The sequence below is a fragment of the Podarcis filfolensis genome (assembly GCF_964270895.1).
Source record: "Podarcis filfolensis genome assembly, chromosome: 4".
NCBI classification, from domain to species: Eukaryota; Metazoa; Chordata; class Lepidosauria; order Squamata; family Lacertidae; genus Podarcis; species Podarcis filfolensis.
The window spans coordinates 64,983,955-65,003,007 of record NC_139607.1 but is presented as its reverse complement, the minus strand read 5'-3'; the positions used below and the strand labels follow the sequence as shown (position 1 = coordinate 65,003,007).

General features: G+C 38.6%; 1 protein-coding gene across 4 annotated transcripts in view; it reads left to right on the top strand.

Annotated features, from left to right (window-relative positions):
* The window catches only part of EPHA6 (EPH receptor A6), a 344,313-nt gene that overhangs the window by 259,026 nt on the left and 66,234 nt on the right, over positions 1–19,053 (top strand). For all 4 annotated transcript variants that reach the window (XM_083611506.1, XM_083611507.1, XM_083611508.1 and 1 more), the window contains 3 exons: positions 3,105–3,175; positions 6,351–6,476; positions 8,266–8,451. In XM_083611506.1, coding sequence (XP_083467632.1) covers positions 3,105–3,175; positions 6,351–6,476; positions 8,266–8,451 — 383 coding nt within the window. The remainder of the gene's footprint in view (positions 1–3,104; positions 3,176–6,350; positions 6,477–8,265; positions 8,452–19,053) is intronic.

The following is a 19,053-nucleotide window of genomic DNA, read 5'->3' as shown; positions in this document are numbered from 1 at the left end:
GGATCTGTCCTGGAGTGTCAACACAAGGGGGCTTGTGAAGAAGGCGCAGCAGAGACTGTACTTTTTGAGAATTCTAAGGAAAAACCATCTTCCGCAGAAACTGCTGCTTGCCTTCTATCACTGTGCCATTGAGAGCGTGCTCACTTATGGCTTATGTGTGTGGTACGGAAGCTGTATTACCCAGGACAGGATGGGGTTGTGCAGAGTTGTTAAGGCAGCAGAGAGCATTGTTGGATGCCCACTTTCTACCTTAGAGCAGATTTATGCCACAAGGTGCCATAGGAAGGCACTGGACATAGTAAAAGATCCATCGCATCCTGGTCACTGTCTCTTCGAGCTCCTGCCATCGGGACGGAGATACAGGACGATGAAGACAAGAACGAGCCGTCTTAAGAACAGCTTCTTCTCCAGAGCGATCTCAGCCCTGAATGGGAAGCCTGGACTTTGAAAGTCATCTAATCTTCCTTGCTGTACTATACTGTATTGTTTTAATTAGTGTTTTAATGGAGCAGTCAAGTAATTTCGTTGTCCCTGAGAGGGGGCAATGACAATAAAGATATTATATTATTATTATTATTATTATTATTATTATTATATTGTAAGAATTACTGTACCACTTTCTGGTGAGCCCCATCATGTACAGATTTAATTCACATAACTAATTATGGTTCACTTTGCAGTTCAAATTATGGGTGTTAATATTTTTAAAAGGCAATTGTGACAAATTACATCACAAGATTGTCTGTAAATAGCTTTACTAACAGACATCAAATAAGACAGGATAAATGCAAACATTTCAAAGTCACAGACCTTTGAAATGATTTTGCTCAGCAAACAAATGACATTCTGAAGTGTGCTTCTCACTTTAGTGGAAAGAGAGAGTCATATTTTGATTTCTTCTTGTTTCATCACATTTATTAGCTAACATTAAGAACGTTGGAAACTATTCTTTTAATGTATCCCTGTTGAATTACATTCTTTCAATTACATAAGATATGGATTCATTTTCTGAAGTTACGTAAACATCAGGATAAAGAGACAGGGCAATTCAGAACAAATATTCAACATGTTATAGAATCTCAGGCAAATTTCAAAGTGGAAGATTGGGCTGGTATGCTACAGATGTGTTCTGATTCACCATTTAGAATTAGCAATTTGATGCAATGTTGAATCACAAGGCTGCTGATGAGTCTATTCATACTGAAGAGTCAGAAGGAAATAAGCACCTGCATCTGTGTTTGACTGAATGATTTACCTGCTAACAGCAAATCGGCATGCCAAGTTTTGAATGAATAAAAACCACAAAAATATTATGAGAGAATTAAAACTTAGGTTTGATCAGTATGAGATTTCTATATTGCTATGGGATTTTTCCGAGTTCAGTGAAGCTGTGCAACAAAGTGAAGCTCCTGTGATATGTGATGTTAGTGAATATTTTTGCTAGGGAAGGAATGAATCTCCCAGCAGCACAAGAATGTTCATAAAGCACCCAGATTGTCTGAAGAAAGTTAAAGCTCATTTTAGCAGGAAAAAGGAAAAAGGGGCGATGCTTGAATAGGTAAGGAAGGCTAAAAGAAGTAGAACTTTGATTGAGTGCAAGTCCTAGAACTCCAAAGGGACAGTTTGAGCCCAGCAGCAAAAATGGCTGTAAGAGGGGGAAACCCAAACCAAAAGACTGTGATGAAATGGACAAAATGGATGAGAAGTAGAGGAAGGGACTGGCTAATGAAAAAACATTGGTAATGAATTAATGATCATAGGGGAATAAGGAAAGGTGATTCTGGGAGCTATTGATGGCACAGGAATCAATGAAAAAATTGAAGAGGAGGAGTGAAATTAAGGAAAGAAGGCTCTAAGAAGAACACTACAATTTTTATTGTATGAAGCTGATCATAATTTTTTTGAAATGTGAGACACCCTGAGTGACTAGGAAATGGCTGGATATAAACTGAAGAACTGAATACAAATATTCCTATCCTAGGGGCAAGAGGAGTAGATGCCATTGGGCTCATATGACTTGCAGTAACCCAGTGGGATTTTTCCCATTTAGAACAGCAGGCCCATCAGAAACTGAGAAATACCTGGGTGGTAGAGCCAATCCTACCCCTGGAAGCTCCTGTTTTGGTAAAGGACAGATTTAGCCCCTTTTAGCTGTATTACAGCTTGCAGCCTAACCCATCCTTGGTTTCATTTCTTAGTCATGTGGAGCAGTGGCGTAGCGTGGGTTGTCAGCACCCGGGGCAAGTCAAGTAATTTGCACCCCCTAACCCATGGATTTGCGCCCCCTAACCCACGCTACGCCACTGATGTGGAGCGTCATCCCAGAGTGTGGTGGTTCCTAGTAACATTTTTTTTGCACAGATATTTTCACATAGATGAGGAAAGTTTGTGTTCCCGTTGTAGATACATTAAAAAAATACATCTTCATTCATACCCAAGCCCTCTTCAGGTGTCCAGTAACGATTATGTGTAGGGATTTCCAAGAATGTATTGACTTAAGTATAGGACCCCTGGACAGTTAAGTCCAATCAGAGGCGACTATTGGGTGCATCGCTCATCTCACTTCAGGCCGAGGGAGCTGGCGTTTGTCCACAGACAGCTTTCCACGTCATCTGGCCAGCATGACCAAACCTTTATTTTTTTAATGCATTGAGTAGCCCCTGTATAGCATGCATGCATGCATGAATGAATATAAGGCCCCTTCTACTGAGACAAGAACCCTGGTCCATCAAATCTCTTGTCGCTGTCAGTGGAGCTTTGTGCATTGTTGGATCATTTTCAGAGTAATACCAATCACACATTTTCTAGATGTGTTGCTGATCCATGTCTTGGTGCCTACAGGATGATTCCTGCTAGCACATTCTCAGAAGTACCTTCACGAGTTTGGTTTTCACAGGTACTAAATAAATGGAAAGGGCTTCAGTACAGTTATTTATTACTAAGCATGCCATTATTTTATTTGGTTGCTGTTTTTCTAGCTGCCCTCTACAATTAATATGGCTTTTGTAAGTTTAGTTCTTAAAAGAAAAACAATCAGCATGTAAATTCAATGTCATTCCTTCTGTGGTGTTTAAAAAAGTGAAATGGTGTTCATTTTCTTAAAGGTGCCAGTGGTATATAAAGGCAAAAATGAAGTCTGAAGAAAAACGAAGAGCTCATTTGCAAAATGGACATTGTAAGCAAAGCTATTGGTGATGTTTCATATTTAAATGAAGAATGATCATTGTATTTTTTATGTATTTTCACTTCTTATATCTGGCTGAAAGAGGTAGAAACATTCTATCCTTCCACGACTGATCATATACACACACCTCCTAAATTTACTTGTGGCTTAAGTGTACACTTAGAGCTCCACATAAAAAGGAGTACCTTCATGTTGAGGGAAACACCATGAACTCCACAAAAACTTTTCTTAACATTGAAGTGATTGGCTCCACCTAGAGATGGTAGAGAGATTCAGTTCAGCTCACATTTAAAGGCACATCTACCTAATTCACAAAACATAGCTACACTTTGAAATTTGCACTTCTCTGAATTTTGCAATTTTTGCTCTAGCTAAGTACCGTACTGTGTACAAAAATACATATACTAGTAAAGTATGCATAAAAAATATATTAGTGAAAATAACATACAAAAATGCTTTATATTAGGGAAATTTGTGTTGCAAAAGTGTCTATATTAGGCAAATTCACATACAGACAATTGTATATTATTATGAGAAATTGAAATTTATAGATCCATCCATCCCTAGTTTCACTCCTGCTCAGACGTGTTAATTATTACGACTAAATAATAAAAATAGTAATAGAATTTCAGCATAAGTTTTAAATAAACATTAAAATGGTCAAAGTAGAATATAACTATCAATATGCTAATTAAATAGATTTAAAATATGTATCTAAGGAAATATAAATTCTATTAAAAGGCATTTTTAAAAATAGAATTTGACTATGAGCTGTGTCAATTTATGACTGTGGAGCTGTGTGAACTTATGGCTATTGCATAAAATCTAGCTACATTTCTAGTGACATAAGGATTCCATTTGGACAAGAGGCAACTTAAATTAGGGTTGCCATATTTCAAAAAATGAAAATCCAGACACAAAAGTTGTTGAGTTTTTGTTTGTTTTTGTTTGCTTTTTTTAAAATCTCAACAACAACAAAACCGAAGCTTTTTAGCTATTTTTTTGTAAATTTGCCAAAAAATCAGCACTTCTAGGTTGTTTTCCCAGACATAGGCAACTGACTTCCGAAAATTCCACCAGGACACCATTTTCGACGGAAGAATCCTGGCAATTTCCAAGAAATTGCGGGCAGCCCTAACTTAAATAGAATTCCTCCGTTCTCCCTGGTAATTTCCGTACGAGCGGGGTTATGAGGGAAGTGTCTATGTATCTAAAATGTCAAATTAATAAATACATCAAACCCTCCACTTATAGATCAAAAGTGTACCACAAAGGGAGTCTTCCATTATATTTTTAAACTTACGTTATTCCAGGGTGCTTGTTTGGGGCTCTTTAAACTTCTTTAAACTTCAAAATAAATGCATTTCATCTGCGTTGAAAATGTTTTTGTTAATTTCCACCTGTTCTTCATTATGTGATTTTCTCTCAACTTTCTAACTTATGCCTGCCAGAAACCACATCACACTTATTTGCCAAAAATGAATGTTTATCCCTTTAGTTGTGATTTCATTCTCATTTCTAACATTTTCATAGTGAAATAATTTCCATAAAGGAAAAGCAGAAATGGGTCACAAAGGAGACAAGAATTTCGAATTCAGTGTCATTTGTTCCACATATTTAAAGCGTGTAATATCAATGTAGCCTGTACAAAAATTCAACATGAATCAATTTATCATTCTTCCTAACCACAAGCTCCGTGCTTCTGTGCTGTTCTCCCTAACAACAATAGAACAGTGAGATGGGACGGTTGAGAGGCAAGGTACAGCTAGTATACCTGGGGTAGGTAAGAATAAGAATGTTGCTTAAAAAAAAAAGAAATCTGAGGAGACAAAAGAAAAACACTCCCATCAAGGACTGCATGTACACAAAGCCCTCCTATAAACACCGTATAAATGTAATAAATAAATAAAATTAATCACAGAAAGGGGGACAGAGAGAGAAAAGACAAAAGCAACTTTGTGACCTGCTCACCATCCAACTCCTGGTGATTTGAGCTGAAGTGGCCTCTCCCCTCTAAACTGCCACTGCAGGACCACTTAAAAACCATCTTGCCAATCTGCCGTCATGCAGCCACTTTGAGGAAGTGAGAGAAGACAGAGCAACCTGTCAGATTACCTGATTGAAGAAAGCAGCATGAAAAGAGCAGGAGACAGCATATATTTAGCTGTCAATTAGACTGTGAAATGCATGGGAGGCGCCTGCTGCAAATAAAAGTTTTGAACTGCTGTATTTTTACTGTGCATCACTTCAGACACTTTTTAAGTGGAAAGGCAATTAATGCAGAATATAAATAACTGATAATAATAAATATGAGGAGGAAGCCAGCTCCTGAGGGGCTACCTTCTCGCCCTATCCCCCTTTAACAAAGAAGAAAAGGAACTATCTCAGAAAGCACTCGAAGGCATGCATACTGGGTGTGGGTGGGTGGTGTGGGTGGTGGTAATGAAGGGAGGTTTTGGAATGTACATAGTACTCTTATGTACTATAGCACTATATTTCTATATTTATTAAATTTATAGCTAGTCCTTCCTCCTAAAGGAGCCTAGGACGGCATATTGCTTAAGTTAACAACTGGCATATTGCTTAACTTACTAGGAAGGGAAGTTTAAACCACTTGCCTCAAGGGAGAATGGAATCTGAGCCCCCACCCAGTGGGTACAAGGTGGACAGAGACATTCTCCTGACTTTCCAGCAAATAAGTTGCTGTTGCTTGCTAGGCAGAAGAGAGGGGTGAAGAAAGTGGTGGAAAGGGCAGTGTGGTGCAAACACAGTGGCAGGACCGGCTTGATTGCCTCCACCTGTATGTTTGGACTAAACTGCCCTTCTTGCCCTTTCTTGCCCCTATAAGTAGCAGTTCAGCTGCCAGTAGGACATGTAAATCCCTGCCCCCTTCCCACTGTCTGCTTATGTACTTAATAACATCAAGTTTTATCCGTAAATACAGTAGTCACAGAACGTTTGAGTTAAAGTCCTTTTTTAGAAGAAGGTTCTGTTAAAATTAGTTAGTAACTAGTAAATGTTCTTAGATGTATATGATGGAAGCGGAATCTGGAATTAGATTTACCGTTATGATTATTAACTACTTCTTAATAGTCCCATTTGATTTGTGTGTGTGTTGCCTGAATTATTTCTGTCTAAAGCAAAAACACTATTTCTGGTTTTACAGTGCGATTCCCAGGAACTAAAACATACATTGATCCAGACACGTATGAAGACCCATCACTTGCTGTTCATGAGTTTGCTAAGGAGATAGATCCATCACGAATTCGTATTGAGAGAGTAATTGGGGCAGGTAAAAATTCATCACACTATTTTTTTTATAAATAAGATTTATATTTCATTTTTCTGCACTAAAAATGTATTTTTATTTGAATGGAAATTACTATTTGGAATAGAATTAATTCAAAATTCTATGCCTTAATTTCCTTATTTTATGGCCTTCTAGTAAGCAGCACAAGAATACTGCTACAATACAATTCTTCGAACAAAATTGTTGCGGTTTGTTATTAAGGCAAGTCAAGACCATGAAATATTAAAATTAGGCTGTGGGAGGGGGCAGTCCTCCCATAAATATGAGATTATTACTAGTTCTCTGGAAGGTTCTGCAGTCATCTATCCTTCCCCATAATCCCTCCTCTTCTTTCTGACGGGCAGGGCAGTTGTGGCTTATTTATGTACAAGTAAAAGTCAGAATTTCCACTTGTGGATGGAAGTGGCACAACAGATTTTTAGACAGGATTTGTGTTTATTTGTTTAGGAATACTAGAATGTCTTTCTTATTAGCACAGCTTACTTACTTAGCCAAACCTTTATTAGGCTTTACAACTGTTTTTTTTGTGTGAACGGCTATTCTTGAATGCAGTTTTCACCATCTGTACCATCAGCTCACAATTTATAATAACCCCAGCCACAACTGTGATGTATGTTGTCTTCTTCTATATTTACAAACACAGTCTTAAGTTGAAATTCTGTTAGTGCTTGAGTATCTACAAACAACTTATTTTTAGCAAAGGGAATTAATAATTACACTATAATAGAAAATGTCCACCAACAGAGGTGTTGTTTACCTCAGGAATTAATATAGTGGTGCTTTATAGCTGTATCAGCTAACTACATTGCTGATAATGTGAATCCTTCTGCTCCTTTTGGACTGTGAAGACTGATTAAAGAAGAGGTAGCAGCGATGAAAAAACTCATAAGAAAAAACAAATCTTCATGAGTCATTCTGAGAAATATCAGGATTATTTTCTATATGCTACTACCTGGTACAACAAAATTAGCAGTAGATAAGTGGTGGTTAAATATCACCAATGGCTATGAGTGAAATTAGATATATAATTTCCTTTTAGGGAAACGTTTTCTTGTGTTATTTCCTCTTTTTTGGGGGGGTGTAACCCATAACACTGAAAAAGGGATAAAAGAGGGCAAGATATGCATAAATGTGCATGTACTAATTTATACAAAGAGATACAAAATAATAAATTTAAATAAAAATACAGGACATTTCATCATAGTGCTCAGTCTGGTCTCCAGAAGCTGATGGGCAGTTTCAAGACGCTTGTTGTCCCTTTTAACGGTTCTTTGTTTTTACAGCAAACTTGGAGTGGGCAATTCTTAGGGGACTCCTTCAAACAGAGAACTGCCCTCTTAAAGTAGGACACATGACCACACTACTATTGTTATTTTTTTTTTCATTTCTCAGAGATGTCTGAATACACAGTTCCAAAAATGGACCTTCGAAGTTAGATAGTTATTTTATTCAGCTGTGTGGAACAGAATGCAGTTGTACTTTCTTGAATGTTTGTTTGATGTTTTCTTCTATGTGACTTGGTCTGTTTTCTCCATGTATTAACTCACTAATTAGGATTCTTTATTCCTGTGTAGATCCTATTTACAATTTGTAGGATTTTAAGCATTTTTTACATGCTTTGAGCACACATTGAAGTGAAAGGATTCTTTTGGAACTGTTCGTACGTATTCAGGCATTAAATTCTGAAACTGCTACAATGACATCTGTCTCAAAGGCTTAGATCTTAAACACATACACTGCTAACAATCTAACCAACTGCTTTTAACTTAAGGTGAATTTGGAGAAGTATGCAGTGGTCGCCTGAAAACACCTGGGAAAAGGGAGATTCCAGTGGCCATTAAAACTTTGAAAGGTGGATATGTGGACAGACAGAGAAGAGATTTTCTACGAGAAGCTAGTATAATGGGGCAGTTTGACCACCCAAATATTATCCGCCTTGAAGGAGTTGTTACAAAAAGTAAGTTGCTTAGGACATTTTTTTCATATTATAATTCTTGTCTTTTTTGCTGCACTTATCCCAATCCAGATGCGAGTTTCCACATACAGTTGTGCTACTTAATAGGGAAAAGCACGTACAAAGGGTATTTTGTCTAGTTACTACACTGGGACCACATTCACAATGATGAACAGCATATCTCTTGTTTGTGGCACTCTTTTTCAGTTGATTAAATATTTACCATATTTTTCCATGTATTGGACGAGGTTTTTTATTCAAAAATCATGTCAAAAAACTGGGGTCGTCCAATACACAGATAGTGGCATTGGGGGGGGGGGGGAGAAGCAGTGCGCCTCCAGCCAGCTCATTGGTGGGAGCACAGCTTCCCCTGATGCCGCAGCGAGCGGGGAGCGATCTGGGGGATGTTTCCTGCCCATAGCTGCATGGGGGGAGAGGCTCAACAATTTTGGGCATCTCCCCTCATTTTCCTAAAATTGAGTCCCCAAAAATAGGGGCGGTCTTATACATGGGGGCATCTTCTAGACGGAAAAGTACGGTATGTTGGTTCTGATTTGACCTATTCAAATTCTGTATCATCAGTAAAAATAAATTGTGCCCAGTGTATTGTTTTAAATATTCTCCATAAGATCTAAAAGGGAAGACAAACACAATAATCTGCATAATTTTATAGTATACAGTATTTGTGGACTATCATTTTAACTATTAATACTTCTGCCGCTTAACAAAAAGGTAACTAAAAATGACCAGGGGTAGAACAAATAATAGTGATCTTCATTGTAGGGGCAAATATTTCATATTCAGAGTTGCAGGTAAGTTCATGGGGTTTCTGAAGACTTATGGATGTGCAAAACAAATCAGGAATAAATGTTTTATTACACTATATATTGTGTAATTAAGCCAATTGCGTCAAATGGATGAGGGTCTGCTGTTTAAATAGAGAATGCTAAGCTTGGCAATAGTGCACAACAGGCAGACAATCAGCTTATTGTCTATTAGCTATGATACAAACTAATATGCACAGTAATTTTCAACATACTAAAAGTATATATCTGATTTTGCAGCATCCTTTCAACAAAACAAAACTTTTCATTCAAATAATGTGGAAGTTTCAGTATATGCCTGAATCTACCTTTCTGCAATTCCTGTTCTTTTTAAACAATTGACTTTTAGGAGACCTTTCCCAATGTTGAAACACAAAAGCAAACAGCAGTTTGGGCCATAAAACAAGCTATACATATGCGCAGTGCTTTTTTCGGGGGGGGTGCATACCCCTAAACATTTTGTGAATCTTTGTATTTTGTCCATTTACTGTATTTATTTTTCCCAATTTGAAGTATAAAATAGTGATTTTCTTGAGTCAAAATGAGAGTACCCCAAAACATTTTTTAAGAAGAAAAGCATGGCATATACGGATGGATCTTAAAGACCAGTTAGTTTGTTCATTCATTCTATTCTAGGAGTTATACAGTAGGAATCATGTTTTCAAGACAAAATTCTTGCTGCCACCACCTCATCAGATTTGATTCTTTGTCATGCTTCCTTATGTTCATAACTATTTTTAAAGTGTTCTTAAAGCTTCTGCAAACGGATGTGTTGACAGCATGAGAAAATTCCATCCTTGTGTTGTTGCAGTGTAATTAAGCTTTCTTATTTTTATTCTAAATCACAAGATAATAGCACTACTACTATAACACATGATAAGATGGCAAAAACACTCACAAAAGCATAAGCTAATGAGAGATAATATCTAATGGTATTAATAGTTGTGTAGGGGTACCACAGTATACTTCTTTTCCCTCTGACCCTTGTACATCCTGGTGCAACAACAATGTCTCAAGCACCAAGTACTCTGGTAAATGTGGTTTTTCCATTATACCTTGATTTCTTATTGTGGACATCAGGTATCCCAGGGCTCCAAGTATGCTCAGTAGAATCCTTCACATAGGGCCCTCAGCCATGTTGTTATGAGAGCACCTGACACCCAATTTGAGGACATGGGCATCTGGGGAAATTACAGTTAAATGAGAACCTTGATCCCAGGAACGTCTGTTGCAAAATTCAAGAACCTGTGAAGAAGAGATGAAACAACAGGGTACAAGTTTGGTATGCTGCAGTAATAGGGAGCGAAAAATATTGTGTGCTAGCTTTTGCTTTTTGTAAGTTAGCTAACCGTACAATATCTTTAAAAAAGGAACCTATATTGAACTTTTGGTTATAGGGAAATATAGTTAAATTGAACAGATTAATTCAGAGGCAGATAATTAATCAGTGAAAAACAGTTTAATAGGCTGGTGTAAAATGTAAAGCAGCTTCATTTTGAAAACTGCTTACACTAAAGTAGTTCAGTTTGAGTCTGTGAGAATACTGTAGATTGAGCAGTTTCTGAGTTGCAACACAGCATCCCTAGCAATGGGATAATTATCAGATAGAATCTGACACTGGACTTACTGAGACATACACCACTATAAGTGGTTAATGAATCACTTTCTGACAGTGAGAAACAGAGTTGGTCTGCAGTACTTAGGCAGAGACTTTCTCCTTATGTTAGCCATAAGTTATTAAGCTGTAACCATTGCCTGTATATAGTCCTTCAGTTAGTAGGAAATGCAATCCATCACAGTGTTTTTATCTGTTGACCTAAAAGGGGCGAAAAAACTCCACCAGATTACATGATTACAATACGTGTGAGAATTCCAGTTCGAAATTGCTGATGAATGAAACAGCACAAATAATTTTTGTGTTGCATAATATCAGGAAAACAAGCATTAGCACTCATGTACAACTCAAGTTACAGAGTATGGCTCAACTCCTTCGTTCCTGTGAGCAGAAAGTGGGGGGGGTGTTCAGTGTTCTCCTGCAGCCAGCCCCCTGTGCCATCTGTCATAGAGTGTTGACTGATGCTCTGGAATATTGCGAGAAGTCATACAGAGAAGTATAGTGGGAAGGAGGAATTAGTAAAAACATTCTTACCCCCTCTTCTGCCAGAAGGAACTTCCATTAGAACAGTTTATTGTTAATAGAAAAGCAACTTGGGATCCAAGACTGTGTGGTCTTCTAAATAAAGGATCCTATATCATCTTCCAGGAGCATTCTTTTAGATTTTAGTAATTATTATTCTTCAAAGAGGAACACCGTGGGTTGGATCCAGAACAGCTCTTCCTCCACTCACAGAAAGCAAGGGAAATATTTAAACTGGTTCCCCATGCAGCTCTGCACTGCTTCCTACACTACTCTAGAAAGCCCATCCCCGCAACCCCACAGAGCAGCTGTTCAGTGGGGCATAAGAAACTGCAGGGGGGGGGTTGCAATGAGCCAAAATTGCTTATTCTGCTTCTATGAACAGGAACACTCCTGCATGAAATAACATTTTTAAACATTACTGTGTTAGAATGTTCTTAATTCTCTTTTTAGAATCTTCTAACCATTTCTGGAATGCCTTTAAAAAAAAAATATGGATATGTTTGCCACCCATGCTCCTTTAGGAGGAAAAGTGGGATGTGAATTCAATAAATCAGCATCAGAATTATCCGTCACATTTATGTGGTTCCAGCCTCATATAATTTCTGATTTCCTATCTGCTTGCACTATGCTCACATAGGGCATATTTCAACCATTCTGTCTCACTGGAGAATTCTAACAGTCATCCTCCCATCTAACCCAGTTTGCTGTTTTATAATACTGAAATTCCAGATTCTGAAGTATTTCCATTTTCTTGAGGCAGATATGTGTAGTCAATGATTTCCAGAGTTCAGCTTTAAATTTGGAATTGCTTTGTTGCATGTTGTGGTCACCTTGGCTATTCCATTTACACAAAGTATATGTCCTGCAACGTGGATGACTACTACTCAATAAAAGAACAAAAGCAAGAATTCGCTCACACCATTTTTGCTTTAGAAACATTATTGATTTTGTAGGCTTCAGTTTAAAAAGACTCATTTGTTTATTTAAAATCCGTTGACTGATTTGCTTGTTGAGAGTAGACAGAGGAAACTTTTTTTGTTTGAGGTCAGTCTACTTTAGTGATTGCTTTCAACTTGCCTTTGGAAGTGTATCATCATGTGCCAATTTCTGATTTCACACTGAGCTTTTTTGGCCAAATCTAAAACTGCAATGGCTACCTTTCCAAAATGAATTTCCAAGAATGTGCATCTCGATCAGATGTTGACAAAGCCAGGATAAGAACTCCTGAGGCTCAGGCATTAATTTGACTACCAGACTGCATAAAATACTGAATTTGTGTCAGCATTGGAAAATCCTCACTCCGTAGATTCTTTGCAGCTGACTTTCTTTATGCTCCAAAAGGAGCTGGTAACTCATTAAAAGTCATTTGCAAAGTAATTGGCTCTTTAAGAGTAACTGTTCTCAAAATTAAAAGGGTTATTCAGACTTGGATCAGTTTATTCTTTTGAAAGATTTATATTCATTTTCATAAGAGGATAAATACCATTCTCCGTAAAGATTCAGATTTATGCACCCAGACATGATCTTTAGAATGAAAGTCAAGAAGTATATTACATTGCTGTTGTGTACACTCCAGTTCCACAAGCAGTGATAATTTCCAGGGGTTCCAGCATGTCTGTGTGGTGGTACACATTGGAACCATTTTGATTTGTATTTAATTTGCTATGAAAAACCTATGACTTTTCTTTCTCAGCCCAAGAGCATTAATATTTATTGTATAATACAAAATCACTGTTGAAAGTAAAGTGCAGATAGATGACTGACCTGGATCCCACTTATTTTATTTCTTCTGGATCTAGCCACCATTTTAATTTCTCACAATGTCTGTGGCCTAGCATTGCTCTGAGATAATTAAAGGGATAACTAAACCATTTGCCCCTTCATCTTCCAACACCTCCTCTTCCCAGTCTTCTCCCTCTTCTCACTCATTGTCCCACCACCACTTTCTGGACTTTTAGCCGTCTTCCCTAAGTGGCCCCCCAGTGGGTTCCTTCCACCACTACTTTGTGTCCAACCAGTCCATTACATCAGGGGTCTGGAAGAAGCAATGTGCTTCATATATAGATTGTGTGAATTCAACTTACCGTATTTACACAAATCTAATGTGCCATTGAATCTAATGCACACCCCAGTTTTCAAAACCTTGAAACCAAAAAAAGTATTTGCTGGTGAATATAAATGCACCATCAAATCTAATGCACACCCTCATTTTCACATCTGAATTTGGCCAAAAAAGGTGTGCATTATTTTTAAGTAAATACGGTCAGGGCCTTGTAGAGCCAGGCAGAGGCCCGGGCCAGGTAGATAATGTGCCCCCCCTTTATTTTTTATGCTGGGGATAACTGAAGTCTTATAAATAAGTAAGTATATAAATAATTTTCACAAAAGTTATGCTGACAAATAGTTTTATTTCAAGGCTTGAACCGTATCTGCATATAAAGACAAAATGGAAAATATAGATAAATATGCTGACCGAGGCCCCCTTTGGAATTGGATGCCCAGGCCAAGTGGCCCATATGCCCCCCCCCCAATCTGGGCCTGAATACAGTATATCAACTCAGCTCTGATTATGAGCACTTAGATTGGGATCTGAGGAGCCTGTACACTGATTGACAGAACCAAAAGTGAGAGCCAGTTGGTGACTGTGCCAACTTTTGGATTGTGGCTAACACTTAGAGGCGAATCTTACTATTTAAATGTTGGAAGTCATTTAAAGTTATTTCCAAGCCACAAGTAAAGATCATAACTTTTAAAAAAAAGTTTACATCAGTTACAACTGACATTAGGGTTAGGTGTAAAATAAGTTGGTCTGGGAACATGACAGCTTAACTTGTCTGTTAATTTGTCCATTGTGCTTTTGTCAAATACACAGTTTCAGTGTCAGTGGACTGTACAAATGCATCATTCATCAGAATATTTTCCCCCTGACATTAGCATTTTTAGAGTGGTTATAACAACTTGTAAATACTGCTTTTTCTGAAGCATTTGAACCTGTCAGGAACTGTAGCTGGCTGAAACACTGTTATAACATAAATGCAACACAAGCACATGGTCATAGTCTGAGATGCTTTGCTTCTGCACAATACAACTAAGCACTTATTCTGACAATACAGCTAAGCGCTTCTTTGCTTACCCAGCAGATCTTGGGGTTGTGCCATTTGCTGTTTGTAACAAATATAATTTTAATAAGATATAAGTTTTGTGCTGTTCTCAGCATCCTGCTAATTTCAGTGGGTTATATTGCATTTAGTAATAACTAGGGCAGCCAAAATGAACCTGTATAGTTGGAAACAATTTATACTTCCTAAAATCTTTATGATATCATATGTCTATGTTAAAACAATAAAACTATATTATAGCATGGGCAACACCAATTTGGGGCACTAGAACAGGGGGTGGGAACTGCATAGCTCAACAATGGGGCTGAAACTCAATCATATAGGCATTTAAGCGCTGGGTTTAGCCATTTAGGGAATTGGAAATGAGCAGCAGCAAGCCTCACACTTGTGATATCCCTGTTCCCCTTCCCCTGTGCATGAGAAGATTAGAAGCTTCTGCATTTTATTTGCTGCAAGAAGAAGTTTCGCAAATGTAGCAACGTATTGTTTCTGCAGAGCATAGTTTGTTCTGAAATGAGGGTCCCAAATTAAGATCAAATCTCCTGGAAGGAAACCATTAAAGCTCTCTCAACATAGAGCTGAGTAGTTAATTGAACTCTTTGACTTCAAATGCTTTCTCAAATTGCTCCACCATAACCATAGCTACCTGAAATGATCACAGGATGATCATTCGTCCAGGATATAACATTAAACAAGGTTTGGTTCTTTGTATGCACTTGTAAATCATTATAGCAAGAGTCTCTTGCAAAGCTGTATTTATCTTATGCCTTGGATCCTTGAGCTTATTTCTGTGCTTTCTCTGCTTAGGAAGCCTTTCTTGTCCAGAGTGCAGATATTAAGTTGACTCTGAGCTGACATTGCTGCATGGCCTCCTCACTCATCTACTAGTGATCTTATTTCTTATATAAAGCGTTTTTTGTTCCCATGGGAATCTGTTTTTCTAACACTGAGCATGTGGTAATAGTGTCCTTTTTGCCCACAAGACAAATGGATCTTCTGGGATCTTCTGTTGCCTGTCATTGGGGAAACACCAGGGGTGACATGGGAATAAACCCTTCCCCGATCCATGTTTTCCCTATTCCCTTGCAGCTTCTGTTAATAAAATCATAAAATTAAAAAATGGATTTCCCATGTCATTATTAGTTTGGCCCTGGATATTTTGCTATTCCTTCAGCTGCCTCTTGAGACCTGCTAATGATTTTCCTGCACACATGTTGAGGAATACAAATGTATTCCTGCTTAAATGTACAATCATATAGTACTTGATTTTCACTGTTTGATTCAGGTCCCGTGGGGCTGGCAGTGACCACAAACTGAGATTCTATAGATCAGGGGTGGGGAACCTATAGCTTATGGGCCTGAGTTCCAGTTTGGCCCATGAGGCCATTTCTCCATAATCATTCCCAGCTGTCCCACACCTTATGCCGTATGTGACATCAAATGTGTACAAGTAGAGACAAAGTTGCCAGTGCACAATCAGGAGCCTTAAAGTGCTCAACAGAGCATTGGCTAGGGAGACTTGCTGCCACCACTGATCAGCTGATTGCCCGTGAGAGCAAGTCCACTGGGAATGGCTCACCTCTTCCCAGAGCAAGGTTTGAAGTTATTACCTATCTGCTGACAGGCGGTGATCAAGCTTGCTGGATTAGCAGTGCTACCAAGTTCCCCATTGGGATCATGGCAGCACAGACGATACCTGCAGAAAGCAGGACATGGAGCCATGACCTATAACTAGATGGAAAGTAAGTATAACTAGTTTGGATTTATTTATTTATTTTTGGTAGTTTGCCATGCTGCAAAGGAAAAACGAGTTACCCGACATCATCGTGATATCAGGTGATTGTACGTGAGTGAGGGGCCTGCCCACCACACAAGGTAGCTGTCCAGGGTTGGTGAAACCCAGGATCTGGGCCACTGGATTCAGTTCCCCACCCCTGCTAATGATCCACCCGAGGCATCCAGACTTACTTGCAGTCAGCACTGTCTAATTGTGAGGAAAGGAGATTTCTAGTCAAGCAGTGCTCCCTAGCACTGCGTAGTCCAGGGACACTGCACTTCAGTTTCTATCAGCCCAGCCAGCATGGCTATTGGGCAACAGTCAAGTATAGTGAGAGCTGCGGTCCAGCATCTGGAGGACCACAATTTGGTATAGCCAATCTGTACTCTTTTAAAGGAGCTAAAGAAAGATGTAGAAAAAACAGGCTTCTAATTTAACTTTCCCAGTGAATGATATGCAAGAAAAGCAAGGTAGAATGCCCCACTTTCAGAATAGGCCAGACATTTCACTTCACAGTGTCTTACGTACAATCGTAATTGAACATTCACAAAGAAACATTTGAAGTATCAAACTCCACTTTAAAGTCTGCACTAAGACACTCATTTTAAGAAATATTTGGGGGTTTTTTTTTACAAACACAGGTCATCGTTGGCAGGGCTTTCAGGATAAATTGAACAAAATATGTTCGCATAGACACATCTAGCAAAATGGTCTTTATTATAGGCCACACGTCATACTGTGTTCTATTGTGGTGGTATTCTAATAATATGGAGAATGTAAACTTTTGATACAGCAGTAAAACTCCACAGTTTTACAAAGACTAAAAAATGATATACTGCTACAGAAGCAGCCAGGTGCAATTGAAAGGTAATTGTTTTTATACCAGAAAATCATATTTGTAATTTACTCAGAGGAATCCATTAATGAGGTCATTATCAACAATGCACACCACTGCCAAAAAACTTGCTTAAATGAAAGCCATGAATCTTTCTAACAGCATTACTTGTTCCTTAGAATTGAATGTGCCTGACTCCCACTCTCTCTTCTCATTATGGACTGGCAAGGATGAGCAAGATTTAACTGCAGAATCCTGCAATAACATTATCTAGGCTGCATCATTAGATACACCCAAGATAATACATAAACAGTTATTGAGGACAGTTCTGCCTCCTTAGTGTAAATTTGTTATACACAATGCTGAAAAATTGTATTAAAATGCTTAATTATAGGAGTGAGCTAGTAGCTATTTACGCATGCTGCAAAGCTGGTATGATCAGGTGAATTGAAATGCTGAGGACAAGAAGAATTCAGGTCAAGACTCTAGTACAGACTTAATGACCATTTCAAGCAGCATTTCTGTTTGTGATCATGGGAACTGAACCTCATCTGCTGAGGTTTGGTCCCCTGCAGTAGCTTAGCCATACTTAAGGCAAGAAAAGTACAGTAGTACCTTGGGTTACAAACGCTTCAGGTTATAAATGCTTTGGGTTACAAACTCCGCTAACCCAGAAGTAGTTGCTCCGGGTTGTGAACTTTGCCCCAGGATGAGAACGAAAATCACGAACCAGCAGTGCGGCGGCAGCGGGAGGCCCCATTAGCGAAAGCGAGCCTCAGGTTAAGAACGGTTTCGGGGTAAGAGCGGACCTCTGGAACGAATTAAGATCGTAACCCAAGGTACTACTGTAATACCAGCCTGCGTTTTTCATAGGACAAACAATATGTGAAATGTTAATGCTGTAGATGGAAAATAGGTCCTCTTTCTCAAGTCTCAGATTAGATAGGCAAGTCAGGGCATCTCCAAATTCCCCCCCCCCCCAAATCTTCTTGTTTGTTACTTAAAACATCCCTGCAGACATCATTTGGAAATGGTGGTCATGTTTTATTACTCCTTTTGGCAAGAATCCTGTGATTTACTCTCATGGGGATCAAAGAGTCCTCTGTTTAGCTGTATATCATCATGCTTGTCAGATTTTTGTTCATTACATTCTTGTCGTGTACATGGGTTTTACACAAAGAGCGAATGAAACCTTCAATCCCCACTCTACTGAAATCTAAAATAGTAGCCTGCTTACTGTTATGTGCAAGAAAATCAGTAAGATCTACACGTAACTGATGGCACACTTTTCACACTTGAACAGTGCCTTAAATGGCTCAAGACCACAATACCTTAAGAGCTGTCTCTGTCCATATGAACCTACGTAGACCCTGAGATCATCCTCTGAGACCCTCCTTTGTGTGCCTTCTCCGTGAGAGGCCTACAGGATGACAACACAAGAACAGCCCTTTTCGGCTCCCCATTTGTGTAATGCTCTCTCCAGGGAGGTTTGGCTGGCGCCTTCATTATATACATTTAGCAGCTTTTATTTCTACAGAAAAAGCAGCAATTATATAGATTATTTAATAAAGTCACTCACCAAATACCTCTTTCTTTCTTTCTTTCTTTCTTTCTTTCTTTCTTTCTTTCTTCGTCTGTCTGAGATTATCTGAATAAGCTTAGGTGTCATGGTATAAGAGGACAAGTTCTCTTCTGGGTCATTAACTGGTAAAAAAAAACAGATAACAGAAAGTAGGAATAAATGACTAGTTCTCACACTGAAGGGATGCAAGAAGTGGGTTCCCCAAAGGATCAGTGTTGGTACCAGTGCTTTGTAACTTGTTCATACATGGAGTTTGGTGTTAGCAGTGAAGTGATCATGTTTGATGAGGACACCAAATTCTTCAGGGTGGTAAGAACAAAAAGGATCT